The sequence below is a fragment of the Acartia tonsa genome, chromosome 10, assembly GCF_053477335.1.
Source record: "Acartia tonsa isolate MP-2025a chromosome 10, ASM5347733v1, whole genome shotgun sequence".
Lineage (NCBI taxonomy): Eukaryota > Metazoa > Arthropoda > Copepoda > Calanoida > Acartiidae > Acartia > Acartia tonsa.
The window spans coordinates 13,055,476-13,076,600 of NC_137269.1; the positions used below are offsets into that span (position 1 = coordinate 13,055,476).

The window sequence follows — 21,125 nt, forward strand, 5'->3', positions numbered from 1 at the left end:
AGACCTTGTGAAGTTGAATTCTGCACAAATTTTAAATAACTGTGATTTATTTTTTCAATTCAAGTAAAAAATTTGTCAAATACCAAATAAAAATGGATCTTTTTAAGGACCTCTGTTGCAGGTAATATGTTTGTTGTTGTTTCATAACCACTATAAATTGACAATGTTCGGCCGTCTGCAAGTGATCTAGTTTTGAATTTACTTTTCTACTTATTTTTATAAAGATATTTCTATAATTACACAACTTATTCAAGCATAAGCCATCGCCTTTCTGTTTGAAAACTTTTGGTTACGTTTCTAAGGGTTGCAAAAAAAAGTTTTATTTGTTTAGTTTTCATTTGATTAATTTGCTCAATAATGCACCAAATCTCTTTTTATTTTAGTGGATTTGCACGTCGTGCAGCTGAGGAGTTTGGCGAGCAATATGGCGGAGAGCAGGGAAAGAATTTAATGGGAGGCCTTCTCAATCAACTAGCGGCTGAGGGAGGCAATAGTGAGCTAACTGAGAATCTTATGGCCATGTTTACAGGCAAACAACAGGTAGAGTAAAAAGTGTACTTGATGCTGTTGATAGTGTAAATCGAATCTATGATTAGGTTATGTTTGTATGTAACCGACCGAAAATTTTATATATTTGAATATGAAAATGAGTGTTCAGTATATTATTTAATTGTAAATTGATTTAGTTTCATTGATAAAATGGTAGGTATACTTATATATCATACCACAGTGCAGCAAAGCTGGACATTTCAAAATTTTTAACCATCGAATTTGAACCTCATCTTTTAATTAATATATAATTTAAGCATAATGATGAAACTAGCAGTTGAAATTTTTAGAAAATGTTTAAAATTGACGGAGTACCAGCTCGTTGAAGTTGGCTTTCTAAACAAGAAATTATCTCAATTCAAGGAATTTAAAAATTTCGACCTTATGTCAATTGAGCAATGTTTTAACATATAAATTAATTTTCTATTCGCTTTTAATTGTTAAAATCAGTAATGGCAATGTTAGTACTAAATAAAAAAACCGAAAAAGATATATTTTTTATATCATTATTATGAATTAAAGGCATTTTTTCTAAAATAATTGTTTTTTCATACGTTTCATGTTTACGTTTATTTTATGTTCTTTAGGTTATTTCTCAAAAAAAGCCGCTTGGGTAACCTTCCCACATACATTTATAATTTAGCAAGGTTATATTAATGCTAAAAAAGTGGGTCCAATGTTTACCCAAGAGGCTTTTTTTCGTATATTCACATTTTTATACAGTCCCTACTTAGTGAGAAAGTGTGTAATATTTGACTTTATCAAAGCATTTGTTAATTTATCTTACCAGTTATATTTGGCGTAGCAAAGGAAAACCAACCCTGTTTCTTTATACAAGAGCAATATAAATATAAAAGGAAATATTTTTGTCCCCTTTATTGAAAGAGAAGGGTAATTAATATTATGCCTGCAACGATTTGAAAAAAAAGTTTGGTTTTCATTATAATAAAATCATTTACAATCCTATTAACGAAGATACTCTTATAATTTTAAATGTCAAATATTTTTCTTAGGTGCTATTTAGGATAGAAAATTGGTCCTTGTTTTAACATTTCCCATAACAATTATATAAGCATTATTTATATATTTTACTTAGTCCGTCAAGAATGCTCAGAGAGTCATGGAAATTCTCCGTGAAAAATACTATTTCCTTGGTTCTTTAGATTTGATGTTCTATCATGGACATAAGGGTGAAATTGATCTCTTTAGTTGTGTATGTGTATAGATTGTAGAATTTTTTTTTATGATGAAACCTTGACTCTAACCTTTATGGCGCATCTACACTGTAACTCATTTGTTCGTCTGTTTGTCTAATTCTTTAATATTTCTATTGCTTTCTACATATGGAAATTTTCAAATTTTTTATTATTCTAGTTGCCTAGAGAAGAGGGAATGTCACGACTTCTCCTTAGTTTTTGTTTTAAATTTAAAACTTGGGTAAAGGGTTATTTTTTCAAGGACGGTTTATCTTGGTAGGGTGAAGCAGTATACACATAATATTTTAAACTTTAGCCTGACATTAAGAAGCTGCATGAGCATTTAGCGATATCTCTTAATACAGGCAGGCAAACTTTTTATTAACTTATTTATAAAGGGTTTTTAACATTTAATTTTAGATTTTTAAAATATATTTTAATGTATTGCATATTATTAGCAAGAATGATAAAGTCTGTAAGTACCAGACCAATAAAAAAAAGTCATTCCTTGGGAATCCTGTTACTTTATTAAAAGGGTAAACTTAAACAAAATTTTATAATTTAGTTTAGGCTATGCTTTGACGTTGAAAAAATAATAAAATTCATAATTAGCTAATTAAAAATATGGATCTACTGTTTTCTCAATGCATTGGCGATTCTAAATTGGTATTCTGCATTGATTTATCTCAAGAATTGATCGATTTATAAAGCTTTTAGTACACATAGTTAAAATGTCCAAAAAAACGTACATTTGCTGCATTGTGCATACTTCATTCATAATGTTTATTTCTTGTTTATTTCTGTAAAAATTTTGTTTTCTGCCTTTGGCTTTATTGTAACTTTATTTTATCAGGTAGTATAGATATTTCCTCAAGATACTAATATACAATAATTTACTGTTCTATACTTACCTAAATGTTGTATCCAGATGAGTTTAGAAGCTGTAGCTGGCATGGTTAGCTCAAGTGGTGGTGAACAATTGCGCGAGCACGCCACGCAGAAAGGTCTCGACCCTTCCCTTCTGGATGGTGTTATGAATCTAGTCAAGGAATTAATCAGTTGCTTAATTAAATAATTGCTATGCTAATGTTTCTAGATGACTTTACGTTGATTTATTCAGTCATCCAGAAAAAAATAATTTATGATTTTGCTATTTTAGTAACTTTTTAACACCATAAGAAGCAATAAAACGAGTCATGTGCCTTTTTAAAGTCACTTGCGTTATTATACAAATACCAATTCTTAGTACCTATTTTAAATTGGAATTTAACACTGGTTTTTGCTGTTTTTCTTTACTTTTTTCTATCTTGATTGCAGAAAGCTAAATTTTGAAATTTTTAAGCAACTTAATTTGAAAACAGGGTATGAAGGGTGGCGGGGGCGACGGTGGTGAAGATAACGGAAAATTTGACCCTAGCATGTTGTTGAATCTTGTTGCTGGACTTACCAAAGGCGGTGGCTCAGCCGGGGCTGGTGGAGCTGATGGGTTTTTGCAGCTGTTAGGAGGGGCAGGAGGAGGTTCTATGGGAAATCTTATTCAGATTCTGGAGGGTTTAGCTAAGTCTTTCTTCAACATCAAGGTATTACAATAATAACAATTACTAACTTTTATAATGATTGTACACTAAATAACAATGGTACCTAAAGTTTTAAACCTCATTCTATAAGTGTACAAACTTTTCAATCAATTTTAATCTACAGTATAGGTTATTTTGTTTTATCATCATTGGGAATGTACATTAGCTTTTTGTCCATTGTCTTATCCCTTAAGATCACTTTGAAAAAGCCAAAACTAAAGCTTTTTTCTATAAAGATAAAAATAAATAACTTCATATGTGTATAATCTCAACCTGTAAATATATATATTAGTTATTATTGTACTGTGAATTAATTAGGGAAAATCTGATCCTGCAATCCAAGGCTGGCAAGCTGCCGGTGCCGCAGAAAATGCAAATGATAAAAACTTTCTAAAATGGGCCCTCAGCATTCTTATGGATCTGTTGTTTCCCGGCAGAAAACCCAAGGAGGTTCTTGAGGAGGGTGGAGATGATGATCTTGATACTGGAGACAAGAAAGACGATGGAGATGTTAAAGGTATGTTTGACTGTTCTGCCTTCTCACGTTTACAAATTTTTGCATAAAATTTTGGAATATCTCCACTATTTTTCATCAGGGAGTAAGGGAGGGGACAATGGGCAGTTAATTCAATTTTATAGTTGTGACCCTTTAAGGTTGAAAACCCAGATATTTCCAGATAAAACAAGTATTTGCACTATAGCAACCTTTAGTGGAAATTTTTGACTTTTTGAATTGTTTTTAATTCGAAATGCACCATCCTTAAACTGATGCTTTACTACAAGCCTTTGATTCTAGAGATCAAAACCCTTGTTTACAATTCATTTTCATAATTGTTATTATTTAAACTTCGGAAAATTAAGGAAACATACCATTTTACTACAACATCTTTTACCCAAATTTTTTTATTGTATTTATTAAAAAGCTTAGACATGAAAAAGCCTTTAAATAATTATATTACAAAACTTACTAAAACAATTACCTTCCTACAGAACTTTTAACTCAAGTTATTTCATTTAACGAAATAAAAATGAGATACCTTGCGTCAAAATTTCATACTACATAAATAAAATAGTTGAGAACATATTACATCTTAATTTTAAAGATCTTAAGGTTTAAGTAACATATCTTAGGATAACTGGTAGGACAGAAAAATAAAATAACACCATCTTGAGATTTTAATGATAAACAAACCTTGAACAACTCAGGACTTCGTGAATTTTCCCTAAAATTTTGAAATTAATCGGATCATTAATTAAAGAAATATTAAGCTAAAGACAAAAAACTTTTGCCTTTACATTAAATCAATAAGAAACATCTAACATGTCTAAAGTAACGAAAAGAGCCAACCGTTACGGACGTACAAATGTGCGGGACCTATTTATAGGAAGGCTTTGCTCAAAATTACTAATAATCTTAATATAATTTCTTTCTACAAAGCACTAATCGGAATGAATTAACATTAAACAAGAATTAGATATAAACAAGGATGACAACATCCATAAAAGCGAAGCACTGAAACGGTAGGACAAACGGACATTAACACTTACATAGTGTCAGAACTGAATAATCAGAATATAAATGTGTAAGAGTCTATGCAAAATTTTAAGTAAATTTGTTGAAAAACTACTTTATACAGGATAATGTTTATGGACATACTTACATTTTTAGGACTTGATTATAGAGTTGCCTCGCTTATAACATTATACTTTGTTGTTCCAGGAATCAATATACCAAAAATCAGATCAATCTGATGATTAGATCAAATAAAAATTTGATGTTAAAAAAGTAAAAAAATCAACATATTTAAAATGGACGTACGGACATTTCGGTAATGATTATAGAGTTGCTACGCTTTCTAAATCGTACCTAACTACTAAAGGAATCACCATGCAAAATTTGAAATCGATAGGACAATTCTAACATGCCTAAATTAACGAAAAACGCTATTTAAAAAAGTAAAAAAATCAACATGTTTAAAATGGACGTACGGACATTCAGTTCAGTTCAGTCGCGTCTCTCTTTTGGACTGTGGAGTCCAGAGAATACGGCCACCCTGCTCCTCCATGAATTCCTTTTTTTGGCAAGTGCTTCAGCTTCTCCCCATGTTAATTTCAAATTAAAGAGGTCCTTTTCAGTGCTCCGCCTCCAGGTCATTTTTGGTTGTCCCCGTTTACGTTTACCAGTGGTGGGGTTCCATTTTAAGCACTTTTTTGGAAACCTATTTTGTTCCATTCTGAGCACATGTCCTAGCCATCTTAGTCTTTTAAATTTCACTTCTGCTTCAATACTATTGCACTTGGTCTTAGCATACAGCTCAATGTTTGATATTTTGTTTGGCCAGAATATTTTGCAAATTCTTCTTAGGCAGCTATTGTGAAATGCATTAAGTTGATTTGTTTCAGTTTTCACAGTTCTCCAGCATTCAGCTCCATAAAGAAGAACTGATTTTACATTACTGTTGTAAAGTCTGATTTTTGTTTTCAGAGCAAGTTTCTTTGAATTCCAAACGTTGTGTAGACTGTTGAAAGCAACCCTAGCCTTATCAATCCTGGTTTTAATATCAGCTTTTGAGCCATTTTCACTGCTGATAACACTCCCCAAATAGGTGAATTTGTTGCTTTGTTTCAATTGTTCACCATTTATTGTTATAGTTTGATCAGGGTTTGTAGGTATATTCATAATTTCAGTCTTCTTGACATTAACAAAGAGCCCGACTTGTCCTGCGTATTTGACTAGTCTATCTGTCTTAGCTTGTAGATGTTTAATTGTTTCTGAAATCAGTGCCAGATCATCAGCAAAGTCCAGATCTTCTAGGTGTCCTAGTATGCCCAGCTGGAGACCACGTTTTTTGTCCTCTGTGGTTTTCTTCATCACCCAGTCAATGACCAATATAAATAGAATAGGTGATAAAATGCATCCCTGTCTAACTCCAGTGCTTATTTTAAAGAAATCAGATGTCTTATTGTTTCCAACTGAAACACAGGCTTGGAAGTTGTCATAAAATTTAGTTATCATAATTATCATCTTTTCAGGTATACCATAACTTCTTAGTATTTTCCAGAGTGTTTGTCTGTGTATGGAGTCAAAGGCCTTAGAGAAATCAACAAAATTTACATGGAGTGGCTTGTTAAATTCAACACATTGTTCAATAACTGTCCTAAGGGTGAAAATTTGGTCAACACAGCCTCTTCCAGCACGGAACCCAGCTTGTTCTTCTCTTAGTTTATTGTCAATTTTCTCATCAATTCTGTTTAAAATAACTTTACATAGGACCTTGCTTGGGATAGAAAGCAGCATAATTCCTCTCCAATTATCACAATTGTTCAAATCTCCCTTCTTAGGTAGTTTTATGATTATACCTTTAGACCAGTCAGTTGGTATCTTTTCTTGTCTCCAAATTTTATCAAAGAGATCAGTCAGAGTCCTAGCAGAAAGATCTATGTCTGCCTTAAGCATTTCAGCAGTTATCAAGTCAGGTCCAGGTGCTTTGTCGTTCTTTAGACTATGTATAGCAGCTTTAACTTCTTGAATAGTTGGTGGTCTTGTGTCTATGTCTATTTCATGTCCTGGTTCTGGTTCAGCAGTAATTTCAGGTTCAGGTCTGTTCAACACTTCTTCAAAATGCGATTTCCACCTTTCAGCAACTTCTTTTTCTGTAGTGAGTAATTTACCATCTTTAGCCTTGATAGTTTCACCACTCTTTTTGTTATATTTGCCACTTAATTGCTTGGTTATGTTGTATACTGTTTTCATGTTACCGAAGTCAGCTGCTCTCTGGGCCTTTTCAGCCAGATTGTCAATGTAATCTCTCTTGTCTTTCCTTGTGCGCTTTTTGACTTCTTTGTCTTTAGCAGTATATTCAGCTCTTAAATTGCCCATGTCAGCCAAATGTTGAGCATTATGAATTTTGTTTTTAAGATTCTTTCTCTCTTCTATTTTGTTCCATGTTTCTTCAGAGATCCAGTCCTTTTTCTCTGGTTTCTTGTGTCCTAGGATTTCCTTAGCAGTAGATTGAAAGTTTTCTTTAATTGAAGTCCATGTGATCTCAGTCTCGTCATTTAGGTCCTCTAAGACTTGAAATCTATTTCTGAGTTTTAAGACAAATTCATTCTTTATCACTGGGTCCTTTAATCTTGAAGAATCATATTGTCTGCCAATCTCACTCTTTTTATCATGGCCAGTACGCTTCAGCTTTAATTTAATCTTACTGACAACTAGTTCATGGTCACTGAATATGTCGGCTCCTCTATAGCTCCTACAGTCTTGCATTGATTTGACCCATTTTCTATTGATCATAATATGGTCAATCATGTTTCTTGTTTGTCCATCAGGTGTTGTCCAGGTATATTTGTGAATGTTTTTGTGTTGGAATAATGTACCTCCTACGACCATATCATTATTTAAACAGAATTCAAGTAAAAGTTCTCCATTTTCATTTCTTGTACCTATGCCAAAGTGTCCCATTGCATTTTCCACTCCAGTCCTGTCAGTTCCTACTTTAGCATTCATATCTCCAAGAACTAGACACATGTCATGTTTGGGTACTGAGTTTCTGATTGATTGCAGTTGATCATAAAACTCTTGTTTTACTTCTTCACTTTTGTCATTTGTTGGGGCATAGCATTGGATAAGGGTCAACTTGCAGTGCCTTGATTGGAATCTAGCCTTAATTATTCTGTCTGATATAGGTTTCCAGTCTATTAGTGAATTGACATGTCGTTTTTGGATAATTATAGCAACCCCATACATATGTTGACTTTCAAGCACTGAAACGGTAGGACAAACGGACATTAACACTTACATAGTGTCAGAACTGAATAATCAGAATATAAATGTGTAAGAGTCGATGCAACATTTTAAAGTAAATTTGTTGAAAAACTACTTTATACAGGATAATGTTTATGGACATACTTACATTTTTAGGACTTGATTATAGAGTTGCCTCGCTTATAACATTATACTTTGTTGTTCCAGGAATCAATATACCAAAAATCAGATCAATCTGATGATTAGATCAAATAAAAATTTGATGTTAAAAAAGTAATAAAATCAACATATTTAAAATGGACGTACGGACATTATGTTAATGATTATAGAGTTGCTACGCTTTCTAAATCGTACCTAACTACTAAAGGAATCACCATGCAAAAATTGAAATCGATAGGACAATTCTAACATGTCTAAATTAACGATAAAAGCTATCCGTGACGGACGTAAGGACGTACGGACGTACGGACGGACGGACCGACCCTAATTATAGAAAAGCTTCGCTTTTAAAAATGTAATGATTCAATTTACAAAATAATTTTCAAAATCAAAATATTCTGTCTGCTTGTTATTGTTTATCTTTTTGTTGACGCGCTAGTTTGCCGCGAGATTATGCATGATTTTGCGTGACGTCATTCATAATTGGTCCCCAAGATTGGTTAGAAACTGCTAAATTCTTGCATGTTCCCTTTAAGCCAGTCCCCAAAGTCTGAGACTCCTAAAAATTGAATATTCGATCCATTGTCCCCTCCCTTACTCCCTGATTTTTCATGGTCTTTGGTTGTTTCAAAAATTAGTCTGTTCGTTGCTTTGTAAACAAAATGTTCTAATACCAAATAATGGCTGTTTTTCAGCATATTTGTATGTGAGGAATGTAATTTTTGCAAATTTGACCAAGCTGAGGGGGGGGGGGGATTAAAAAAAATATGTGGGTGGGGGAAAAATGTAAAAAATAAGAGGACTGAAAGCATTTTTTCTATTTTTCTCCCCTCTTTGGTAAAAAAAAATATGTGGAAGGGGGCATAATATGAATAAAATAAAGAGTTCTGAAAATATTTTTCCATTATATCCCCTTCCCTGCTGGAAAAAACTAGGAGGAGAAAAAATAAAAAAAAATTGCAGCAGGGGAAAAATTAATCTTGTGCAGAATATACACCCCTGTTGTATGTTTTAATGGAGAAGACTATTATATTCATTAGGTTTGTCAAAATATTCATGATTTAGCAAAGTTTAAAAAAAACCTATGGACATGTTGTTTAGGTTGGTTTGATGGACATCCAGAAATCGGCAAAATGCAAAAGGATGTCTTTGACGACATATTTGACACCGGAGACGATGACGAAAAATCTGACGACGATTCTCCACCCATTGTCCCCATGCCAAGTGATTACGAGGACAACTGCAGCTGTCTCGACAACGCCAGTATTCTATTTCTGAATACAAATCTGTTGCTGGAGTATAGAAAGAATTGGAGGTTCTTGTATTCTACCAGAAACCATGGAAGAAGCTTGACCGAAATGATGGATAGAATTTGCTATAAGGGTCCTACAATTCTTATTGTTAAGGTAAGATTTTGTATTTTAATTTTAAGTAGCGAAGCTACTGTCCTATAATATAAAGCTAAAAAAGCATGTCTGTACGTACGCCTTTATGGTCCGATTAATCAAGATTGTTATTTTCTGTCTCTCTGACTAACATCCACTCCACACTTTGCATGATATGTGAATGTTAACATTTACTAAATATATCATAAGATTCCTTTTGACTCATTGGTTGCTTTTTGAAAATAATAAATGTTTCAAATTTTTTTAGGACACTTCTGGCAACATATTTGGTTGTCATGCCTCCACCTCTTGGATTGATACAGAAGGCGGGTGGGTTGGTAATGGCGAGTCTTTCCTCTTCTCTATTTCTCCTAAGATGGCAATTTTCCACTCCACTGGTAAGTAATATTATTGTTCTGTTTTAGTAATGCGGCTACTCTATAGCATATTTATTTAGTTACGACTTTACATGATTTTTGGAAAATGGATTCCTAAGAGCATTAGGTTTCATGTCTAAAAACTTAAGCATGTCCATATTAAGCATCCTATATTTAATTTATTTTTGACTTAATGATTTGTTTAGCTTCGTTTTAAGATGTTGTCATCCTTGTTTAAATTAACCTTTGGTTTACTCATTTATTTTCCAGGCAAGGATGAGAACTACCAGAAGCTGTCCAGCGATGTCCTGGCCATGGGCGGACAGGATGGGAGATTTGGATTAGAATTGTCGGGTGATCTTCGCTCCGGAGATTGTAACTCTGACATTGATACCTTCCATACTATTCAGCTTTCCAGTGATAAGAATTTTGATGTACGTTTTATTTTATTTCATGAATTTACTTAGGTACCTAGAGATTAGAAATTGTTTTTGAAAATTCTCTGGCAGGGGGGGGGGGTGGGGTTCTATAAGTGATTTCTCTTGTTAAGTAATAGGTATATAACCTCCCAAAAAAAACCTTCTCCTTTACAGGAGGATCATATTTGTCCTTAATTATATACTAGCATTATTATTTATTAGCATTTGTAACTGTTGTTCTTGAATTTTATCTATTTCTTTAACCCCCCTAATTTTCTTTTCTTGTTAATCGTATGTCTTTCTATCTACCTTTTTTTCTTCTAAAAAAATACATTTGTTCAGATTGATCATGTCGAAGTTTGGGGCCTGGGACCTGAGCCTGATATGTCAAGAGAACGGGCCGCCGTGAAGCCCCGCAGACCTAACCTGGCCACCCGCGGGGGAGATGTCACTGACATGCTGGATCTGGAATCTCAGATTATGTAAAATGTCATTGTCTAACATCTGCCACAAGAAAAATTTGAAAAACAGCAACAAAAAATACAAAAAAATATGCCAGTTTGAACAGGCGCGTCGTTTTACCTCATTCTTGGAAAAAAATACTTTTGTTTTATATACAATTTTTACAAGAAAATAACTTTGTTGCACAAAATCTTTTTTACATAAAACTGTATACCTAAATAGTTGAAAACATGGTTGTTGGGTTTTTTTTACAAAAGGCTTCCAGTTAACGCTATTTTACTTAGTTAAAATCTTCCTGATATATTTCCCAAAAATCAGAATTTTTAAGCTTTTATCTTCTAACATTAATGTTTATCGTTTTGTACGTTGTCAATGTAATAATAACAAAAAATAACTGTTATTGGATTGCTATGCTTCTTAACTTAACAAGTAGAAATGTGCAGTTTATTTTTGTTTCCATAAAGGAAATATCAAAGAGATCGTAATTGTGTTTAAAAAATAAGCATCTTAAGATTTCTTACTTTTGCTTTCAAAATTTGCATTAGAAGGATAACCGCGGTCAAATGGAACATTTATAACATAACTGTAAAAGTTTCTAAAGTTCTTAATTTCCCTAAATGGAACTATTCCTTTTTGCTAAACTCTGCTTATTGCGTGTTCAAATATAAAGTACAAGTCTTAAGAAACATTTATACATTATTTTATATTTTATTTGCATAAAAATTTTATATTTTCACAACATATATATACAACTATGTGATTATTGGCCTTACACTTAATGTTTAATATATATTTTATTATAGCTGTAGTAATATTTAATGTATACTATTTTTTATTTGTCCAAAAAAAGTAATAACTATTTGATCAAATGAAAAGATATAATGTTAATTGTTAAATGTATTAAAAACTTAAAAATTGTATATTTTATTTTATATTTTAGTGACACTTATGATAGGAATATGCCTATTTCTACATAATATTTTTATAACCAAAAATTGCATGATAATTAATTTTTTTTTGTCTAATTTTGATTTATTTGCTCTAGTGCTTCGCTAAACTAACCAAAGTCTAATGTTTGTTGTTAAATATTTATACGTTTGAATGCTTAAAATGTTTAACAAATGAAATTAATACTCAAAAATTTACTTAAAAGCAATTTAAAAGTGCTAAATTTTTTTTGTTTTTCTCAAACACATTCGAAATATTTTATACCTAGTTAAGTTTTATGCTTTTTTTTTTGTAGAAATAATAAGTTTAACAAGTGAGAGGAGTGGTGTCAATAGCCCCACCAAAATAAAAACTCGGGTGGTTTTCTTTCCCCTCTTTCATCTTTTCGCCTATCCCGTCCCACCTGGAAAATTTGCGTTAATCTCACGCTCAGATAAAAAAAATTTTGTACAATGAGCTGTAAATATTACACAACATGATTTTTGTTTCGCAATCACGTGGATTTTTGAAATTTATTTAAAAAAAAAAAAAAAATGTTATGCTTTTCATTTCTACATGAAGTTTACTTTTGTGTTATTTTTTGCAGTAGCATCCCTCTAATTGATTAGTGTAACAATTTTATCCACCCCCAAACCCTCCCATAGAGAAATTTTTCCTTAAATTAGTTAGTAACTGAAAAAGAAGAATGTTATCAATTATTATTTTAGCTTCCAAAAAATAGATAAACAGAAATTACTTAACTTTTGTTTTTAATGAAATGAAGAGTAAAAAATGGCACTTTGAAATTATAATATCTAAATATTATTGTAATAGGAGTTCTTATGGAGGGAGGGAAGAGTCGGTTGATATGGGAGTGTTGCACTTGCATTTGGAAGGATGCTGTCTGATTTGCTTATGCTATATTAACAAACCCTTGCTTCTGCTTTCACAGTATTTTTATAACCTAGTATTCAATAGAATCTTTTGCCACAAATTTTTTCTGCACAAAAATATCCGCCAATTGAATATAATTTTATTTTGTTTTTACTTTTTAGTAATAGGCATGAAGAGAAATCTATTATTTCTTCCCCAAAATAAGATAAACAATAATCTATGGTTCCCTAAACTATCTTCTTTAGACGTTGAAAAATTTAAAAGAAAAAATTACAGAATTTCTCTCCAAAAACAAACAAGTAAATTTTTTTTTTTAAAGAAAAATGATAACTTTGCATTAGCCTTACCTGTCCTGTTTTATTTTATCACTTAAGATCTTTAAAAAACTAATCTTGACCAAAAATTACATATGATATATATTTTTAGATATGAATGAGAAATGACAAAAAAATGACTAGTTTCAAGATTTAACAAATGCTGTGATATATTATACCAACTAAAACAAATACATACGAAGTAAGTATAAGCAAAGTTTTTTTTACCTAAATTAATTTTATCAGAATGACTTTAATTTAACTCACAAGTAAAACTTTTTTATTAAGGAAGGGGGCGGAAGTGACAATTTTTAATACCAAAACTAAAAGTCAAAGAAACTCAACTTAATAAAGAGTTAATGCTCTGATATTTGACATGGTATTTGCTTTAAAGAGGTTCATTAAGGAAATATGAAGAAACGGCGGCGGAACCGTTTCCCGCCGAATTTTTTTCCTTTTCTCGCCCAATTAGACAATTTGGAAATTTACGATTATCTGAGATAATTTTTTTTCTTAACATTTTCTTCATATTTTTACTTGACAATTAGAATATTTGACTCATTTTTTATATTGACATCTCAGATGATTGAAAATTGTCTAATTTTGCAAAAAAGGGCAATACAAATTTTTTTTGCGAAAGCGGCGGTTCCGGCGCCGTTTCTTCACAGTTCCATATTGTACCATTTAAAGGTAACTGCCATGCCTGAAATCTCAAAGCTGTAAATCTTTATTTAGTTGAGTTCCTTAGACTTTTAGTTTTAGTTTTAGTTTCATTTAGTGTCTCTTCCGCCTTCCCCCTTAGTAGGATTTCTAGTTATCTCCAACAACCACTAAACCATTGAGATATCTTTTTGTTTGGGAAGTTTTACATATATTCATTAATGGTTATTGCTACATATTTTTAAATTAATGTTTTCTGATAGATTTGTTCCTGCCCTCCCACTCCGTAAGATTCTATGGGCACAGTTGCTAGTCTTTCCAAAAACAAGTGTTTTTCCTATCAAACATTCGGTGTTAAAAAAACACAAAATTATCCAGCTTTCATTTTAAACAAATAATCTAATAATAAACTAATTATAAGATAATCTACTTTTTTACCTTCCATTAAGACTACTCAGGTCCAAACATAAAGTGTTACACAGAAACATGAAAACCTTTGAAACTGTTTAATTGTAGTACCAACTTGCAAAAATGGATGTTGATTTACCCGGAGACGATCAAACAGATGGAATTCACACGACACAGGATGATAATCCAGATTTAGAGGTAGGTTATTTTTATGCTCATTATTATGTTACCTATTATGTTTAGAAATAGGAATGAAATACAAATAACTATTATATAGGCAAGGAATATTTTAATATGAAGACCGTCCTCCAATTATCTAATTCAGATATCAGACCCCACCCCTACCCCACCTTTGTTTTTTCAACGATTAGGTAAAGATATTTTAGAAAATCACATGTCAAAAATTATTTATAGGTTGATAACGAAGTAGAGGACACACTAGCAAACGGACTCAAACGTTCCTCCTCCGCCCCCTTAATCAATCAGCTGATCGCCGCCGAACAGGCGGCAGAATCAAACAGATTTGTCAGCGGCAGCATTCGACACAGACCAGTTGCCACAACCGCCACATATTTGCCGGGCTCCAGCCGGTGGCGCCGCTGGAGCACGAGTGTCAGCCCTGTCAGCCCCGTAGGGTTTGGTGGTGTGTGTGGGGGCGGCGGTGGAGGCGGACAGACTGGCTGGGCACGCCTTAACCGTTTAAAGGTAAACAGTTAAATTTTCACTAAATTAATGTGAAAGATACAAATAATTTGAATGGAATAAAAAATGATCTAGTAGGCTTATCGTATCTAACTGAGCTAAGATTAGCCGAAAGATTCTTTCAAAGTGCCTTGTTGAGCTCAAATACCCTCCTTTCTTATTTTTCAAGTGAATTTGAAATACGGGGGGGGGGGGTTATATTTTTTTCGATGTTTTTGTTTATTATTTTACGTCATGTTAGATTATAATTGTAAATGCCTCGTAGGACAGGTCCAGCGTATTGGCTGTCTTAGAGAAAAATCTATCTCTAAGGGGGATATCTTCAATTTATTTAATAACTAAGGGGATTGGGTGGGTTCATTGCTCGACATTCACTTTGTGTGAAAGCACCGATTATGTAATCAACTTTTCATAAACTTTATGATCCTTGTTCAGGTGGAGGAGACTGGTGACCTTGGCAAGTCCGAGATAGCCACGGAGAGGGAGGTGCAGAGAGAATTGAGCTTGGAGAAAACATTGTCACAGTCTTGTGAAGACTTGTCCTTGTCTGAGAATAAGGTATTGTTTCCTGGGATCGAGGGGGTATTGAGTGGTAAATAACACTAGCGCCCAAAGTTTTATAACTACAATATCTTATTTGTTGGCTCAAATTCTTTGGATACTTTTTATTGAATTTTGAATAGTTGGTTCCAAAATAGAATTGTCAAAACTTTACACCTTAAAATTAATTCATCATTGGTTATGTAATACCTATGTATATAAATTTACCTCCATCGTTTTATCCCTTATACTAGTTTAATATCAAGTAACGTTGTTATGCATGTCAAAAACAGCAAAGAAAGCTTTTATTATTTTACACCAAGAAATGCAGCTAAAAAGCTTAACTATGTCAGTTTTAATAAGAAATATGTATTTTGTCGACATACTCCTACTTAACAGACATATCCTTACTTATTATTTGAGCAGTTGCGTTACTAAAAATAGATTTTGTTTTAACGCATAAGAAAGTATCGAAGAGTTTGTAATGCATCATGCACCAGGGGTGTATATTCTACATGGGATCCCCTGCTAGGGGGGGGGGGGGGGGGGTTGGAAATAAAAAATGTAAAAATTAAGAAAACTGAAAACATTTTTTCCATTTCTCCCCTTTCCTTGGTGAAAAAAACTAAAAAAATGTTTCCATTTCTCCCCCCCCCCACTTGGTGAGAAAAAACTAGGGGGGAAAATTTTGTAGCAGGGGAAAAAAATAAATCTTGTGCAGAATATACACCCCTGTCATGCATAGTTTACAGTAGATAATAGAAATAAAAATACAATCAAATAGAATAATATAATGTAAAATGATTTAAGGAGACGCGAGGTAGAAAGCGTCATATTGGTGGCGGTGGAACCGACCCAATGTTGCCCTTGACCATTGGGGTGGGTCCGTTCCCCTCCCCGCGGACTTCTCCCTCACCATCGCCGTCACCGACACGAAGTACAGGCACCGGCAAACAGTGCTATTCTCCTTCGATGCAGGTGAGTTACAGATACATGTTAAAATAATTGATTTTTGCCTTTTTCCGATTTTTAAAAATTCTGTACCTTAGCAAAAAAAATATCTAGTTTCAAAACATTTATGATTTAATATTTAATACTAGCGGCTTCGCCCCTAGCCTCTAGGGGCTCTGCCCCAAGAGGTGATAAAAAAAAATTAAGGTGAAATTCGTAAAAGGACCAAGGAAATCTTCTACAATAAAAAAAAAATTTAAAAAATGGGGGGGGGGGATTTTTAGTTTTTGGGGGGGTTGGGGGTGTCTTACCCCCCAAGAAAATATCTTAAAACCACCACAGAACCCTATATATGGACATGGACTCATTGCTTAGCTTATAACATTGTGTCTAATTACCCTAGAAATTATCTTTTTAAGTGAAAGTGAATATTATAAAACATGCAGGTAGTGTACAGTAATCAATGGCGGCAAATTTTCACTTTAATTGGAATATCGTATTTACTTGTATCATTTTTTTCAGATGCCTGTACCAACCAACCTTTCATTCACCCCCAGTCCAAGCTCTAGTCCAACACGAAGATCATGGGCCTCACGGAGGAGCTTGTCTCCCATTACACTTCGTTCTTCACAGCTAGGTATGAAATTATTTCATATACATTATACACAAAAGACGGACGGACGTATGGACCTTGTAGGATAATTCAAAACATGGATTATTTCCCTGGGGTGATTTTTCCTGGGAGGGGAGGGGGGGGGGGAACCCAGTCCTAAGTATAAACCTTTCTTTGACCTACAAGAAGCTTCACTTAGTTCAGCAGTTAGCGAGATTTTAAAGTACAGACCCATATAAGCAGATAGACATCCTGTTACTTCGTGGAGCATCCTTTTTACACAATTCATATATTAGGTCCTGTAAAAAGAAAATGCATGCTGGACGACGGAGAAAGTACCCCGTCAAAACGTCATTCATCCAACCTTCTAATCACACATAATAACACTACCCGTGCAGCTCCTTATAAGGTTAGTACCATATTTTATACACATATTTTTACTATTAATTGAGGGAAATAAAATGAACTCTCAATTTTAAAAAGAATGGGTTGATTTCACTTGATCCTTCTCTAATACTGTGAAGGAGAAATATATCGTTCCAGTGGTTAGCAAGATCTTAAGCTTACAGACAAACTCATACAGACATCCCTTTACTTCTATATAATGATGATTAGCCAAGCATATATAAACTACAAATGTGCGACGTGCGTCTGTTCCACATAAAATTATCAGTGCTGTACAGCCACTTTGTGTGAAAGCGCTCAAATATTTTTGTTTTAGGTTCCATATCCAAGCAGTTGGTCAACCACGCCGCAGCCGTCACCCCGTCCCTCTGAGACAGATACATCCAGAGAAAACTCGCCTGTGCCAACCCCCGCCGGACCATCCGGTCTTGCCGACAGTCACGTCATCGGCGGCGGGATAAGCGACGACGAACCCGTGGCTACGCCGCCACCTTCATTAATGGGCGGCGGAACGCCCATGGAGACGTCAAGTATGGTAGTAGAAACGCGGGAAACTCAAGTATGATGAATAGATTTCCTAGATTTTTTTATTGGATTGATCAATTGATGATCATCATAAGTGGATTGATTGATTGATTAGAGCAAGAGTAGTGTTGAAATTGTTGGTTATTATCCCCTGAGTCTACAGTGGACCATCCATACCCCCGCTTGTTCAGTATTTTAATCAAAATAAGAAATGTTTTTAGTTAGGTTAGATATATCTTTCTTACAGGATTGGATCCCCACGGGGCTAGATGAAAAAGTGTGTTTAAGGGGGGTTTGGGAGAAGGAATATCATGAGGGGAGTTGCGTGGTTCACTGTACGCTAAAAGGGATTATACCATCTATGTTTAAAGATGCAACTTAGCTATAAAAGTGACTAAAACAACAGGGATGATTATTTTCCCTGAACTTTATTGAGAAAAAATCAGGGTTCTTTTTATTTTTAGACTAGTCAAAACTTTTTTTGTGTGTTATTATTTTTCTTATTTATAAGTTATAAATATAACCCCTTATGTTGTAATTTAAATCTCTTGATTTTGTCATTTTGTCTAAATTGGTTCTAAATAGCTAATTAAAACCATTATAAAGATGATTTTTAATAATCTTCTATAAGTTAGTTCGATCCTTTGGATTTTTCATGTTATTTTCTTTATTTTTACAGGTGTCCCTTTTATTTTGATTACAATCAACATATCATAAATCATAACTTTCAAATTACAGTTGAGTTCTCTATTGAAATTATTTAGGTCTATTTTATTGTTAAGTGTAGTGTTTGATTATCATTGAAGAATGATAGTGTTCACTGTTCATAAATAGTACAATGATAACAAACTAAGCAATTTTGTTGCTTTCATACAAAGTGCTTGTTGAGACCCTCTTCTTTAAAAAAAAAAAATTTGGAAATAAAAAAGGGATATAATAGTTCTTTTACTATGCCTAACCCCTGCGAATGGCCCAAATAAAACTGAAATCTTTTTACTTAAAAAGAAAAGTATAGTCTCTTCACGTAGGTATAATGATAACTGCATTTATGGATGCTGATAGTCTAGATATTGAGTAGCTGTGCTACTAAGAAGTCCATACTACCAAACAGAAAACTTATAGTTTGTATTTTAATGAATGTATAAACAAAATTTGGTACCTTCACACAAAGTACCTTGTTGTCCATATTTTGAAATAAATTGAACAAGGGAGGTTTTCATTGCTCAACAAGCACTTTGTGTGAAAACACCTAAAATTGAATCCGGAACCCCGTGTGTTTAAAGTGATGTTTACATATTTATATTGTTTCAATGCTGTGGTATTTTACAGGGAGTAAGGGGACTTTGGACTGTAAATTACACTGGTACCCAAACTCTTATAGACACTTTCTCTTATTTGTTGGCTCAAAACCTTAGGGTACTTTTTAAAGTTTTGAATGGTTGTTTCTAAACTAGTAATGACCAAAATTCTTAACAAGTGTTTTTAATCCATAGAAGGCTTAATTTTGTTTATCATCGGGAGTGTTAATTTATCGTCCATCGGCTTATCCCTTAAGATCTCTGGAAAATTGATAATGTTCTTAAATAAGATCAGGAGTGTAAGTATTTAACATTTGTTCAATTTGCTTTTGTAGACATTATATTTTTTAAACTATATTGATCAGGTGAAGTTTGCAGTAAAATGTTCCTGGGATCGATTATCAAAATCTATAAACTTAAAATGCTAAAGAAGAATCTGGAATGATCATTAATCAATTATCACGCAGCTCATATAAATGCGCGTAAAAGACTGCGCGTTTTCTTTATCCAAGATTTCCCTGTGCATCATTATATCTTGGATATTTTAGATTATCTATAGAACCGTCGTCTGTTCAGCTGTTTGGCATATAGTTGTAGTTCGTAGAGTTGTGTAGATAATCGATCCCAGGAACACTTTACCTCAAACTGCAACAGACGAACGTTTTTAACTTTTACTCCTGGTTTTATTTTCAAGGTTTTCTTACTCTTTGTTTCACAATTGGTTTCATTGCAAACCGTAAAATTATTCATAAAACATTTTTCTATGCCATTTTTTACAAGTGATTACATAGTTTTCTTAATGTAAGTTTGTTTATTGTTAAAAAATAATACTTAAACTTGATCAAATAATTTAAGCAAACTTTTTAACCCCTTTTTCATACAATAAAGAAAGCTAATCGAATTCAGAATTATTATAAGGGTAAGGATTGAAGGAAGTGCCACTTTTTGAGCATTTTTTTGCTCGTTTTAGAAAAATGGCTCTTTCATCCCCTCAACCCCCTTTATATCCCACTTTTTAAAAATCGTCTTTGATAATAGACAATGCCTTTCTTGGCTTAAAAAGTTCTAACATGACGTGATGCTAAAAAAATAAAGAAACCTATTTTTGTAATATTGTCTAATATTTTGAGTGTTTATTATTTTATGTATATTGAGACAGGGATATAGGGATGGTTAGATAATGGAAGATTGATTAATCTTTCCTCCAATAAAAGTTATCAGGGAAGAAAAAGGGGACGTTGGAGTTTAAATTACACTGGTACCTACCTGAAGTTTTATCTTATTTCTTTTCTCAAAATCTTGAGTAATTGTATTGAATTTTAATTACTTGGTACCAAACTTGAAGTGTTCAAACTTTTCAATTAAAGGTTTCATTACACAGAATGGGTATTTTGATAACTATTATTAGGGTAATATGTTAATTTATCGTCCATCGTCTTATCCCTTAAGATCCCTGAAAATTACTTGGATTTACGGGAAGGTTACTTTTCTATCCACAATCATCTCTGTATCCCTTAAAATTAAGATATTCATCGAGCTTTAATGTGAAAAATAACTATTTAAAATTCATTCATGGAGAAATAATAATTATGGAAGTAAATCTAATTCTAATTAAAAATAACATTTTCTTTTTTTTATTTCATAAAATTATCATCATACATTTTTATACCTATTACAAAAAGTTCATTTTATTTTGTAGAAAAAATATTTAAGCCATAATTTGAAAAAAAGATCTCCCATTTAAGTGTCAGTTGATTTCAGGGTTACTGTAACCAATAAGGTTAGAAACCCCCCCCTCCACCTCTCCATAAATTATAAACTTTTGTCCTTTATTATTACCAATGATAACGATGGTTATTGTATTAGTTTCTATTTACAGGGTGCGCCACATAAATCCGGACTTTTTTTAAACGGCCATAGCGCCAAAACTACTTGACCAATCAGGACGTTTGACCCCACTATAAAAAGCTTAGGTTATGACCTTTTTACCCATGAA

At 33.1% G+C, this 21,125-nt stretch overlaps 3 protein-coding genes across 15 annotated transcripts in view; 2 read left to right on the forward strand and 1 right to left on the reverse strand.

Annotated features, from left to right (window-relative positions):
* On the forward strand, positions 1 to 13,140 carry LOC145329448 (uncharacterized). Of its 2 annotated transcripts, XR_013882912.1 has the most exons (10): positions 1 to 121; positions 384 to 540; positions 2,674 to 2,791; positions 3,105 to 3,325; positions 3,641 to 3,839; positions 9,351 to 9,655; positions 9,903 to 10,032; positions 10,282 to 10,445; positions 10,773 to 12,449; positions 12,716 to 13,140. XR_013882912.1 is itself a non-coding variant. In XM_080173597.1 (9 exons), exons 1-9 carry the CDS (start codon positions 93 to 95, stop codon positions 10,914 to 10,916), a joined length of 1,467 nt encoding a protein of 488 aa, XP_080029723.1. In that variant the 5' UTR covers positions 1 to 92; the 3' UTR covers positions 10,917 to 13,140. The 2 variants fall into 2 exon arrangements, 1 of the variants encoding a protein (XP_080029723.1); XM_080173597.1 differs by having other exon boundaries at positions 10,773 to 13,140.
* LOC145329451 (alanine--glyoxylate aminotransferase-like) overlaps positions 1 to 21,125 on the reverse strand; it is a 557,715-nt gene that overhangs the window by 54,086 nt on the left and 482,504 nt on the right. The window lies entirely within an intron of this gene.
* LOC145329450 (uncharacterized) overlaps positions 13,137 to 21,125 on the forward strand; it is a 9,239-nt gene continuing 1,250 nt past the window's right edge. Inside the window, exons 1-10 of one of the 12 annotated variants that reach the window (XR_013882917.1) lie at positions 13,137 to 13,229; positions 14,204 to 14,293; positions 14,510 to 14,800; positions 15,233 to 15,355; positions 16,148 to 16,315; positions 16,811 to 16,925; positions 17,198 to 17,310; positions 17,623 to 17,993; positions 18,179 to 18,365; positions 18,923 to 21,009. Coding sequence is in view for 4 of the 12 variants with exons in the window: in XM_080173601.1 (XP_080029727.1) it covers positions 14,219 to 14,293; positions 14,510 to 14,800; positions 15,233 to 15,355; positions 16,148 to 16,315; positions 16,811 to 16,925; positions 17,198 to 17,310; positions 17,623 to 17,865; positions 18,570 to 18,635 (1,194 nt within the window). In the remaining 8 variants the exon portion in view is untranslated. The other 11 variants (XR_013882919.1, XR_013882918.1, XR_013882920.1 and 8 more) reach the window with 11 other exon arrangements.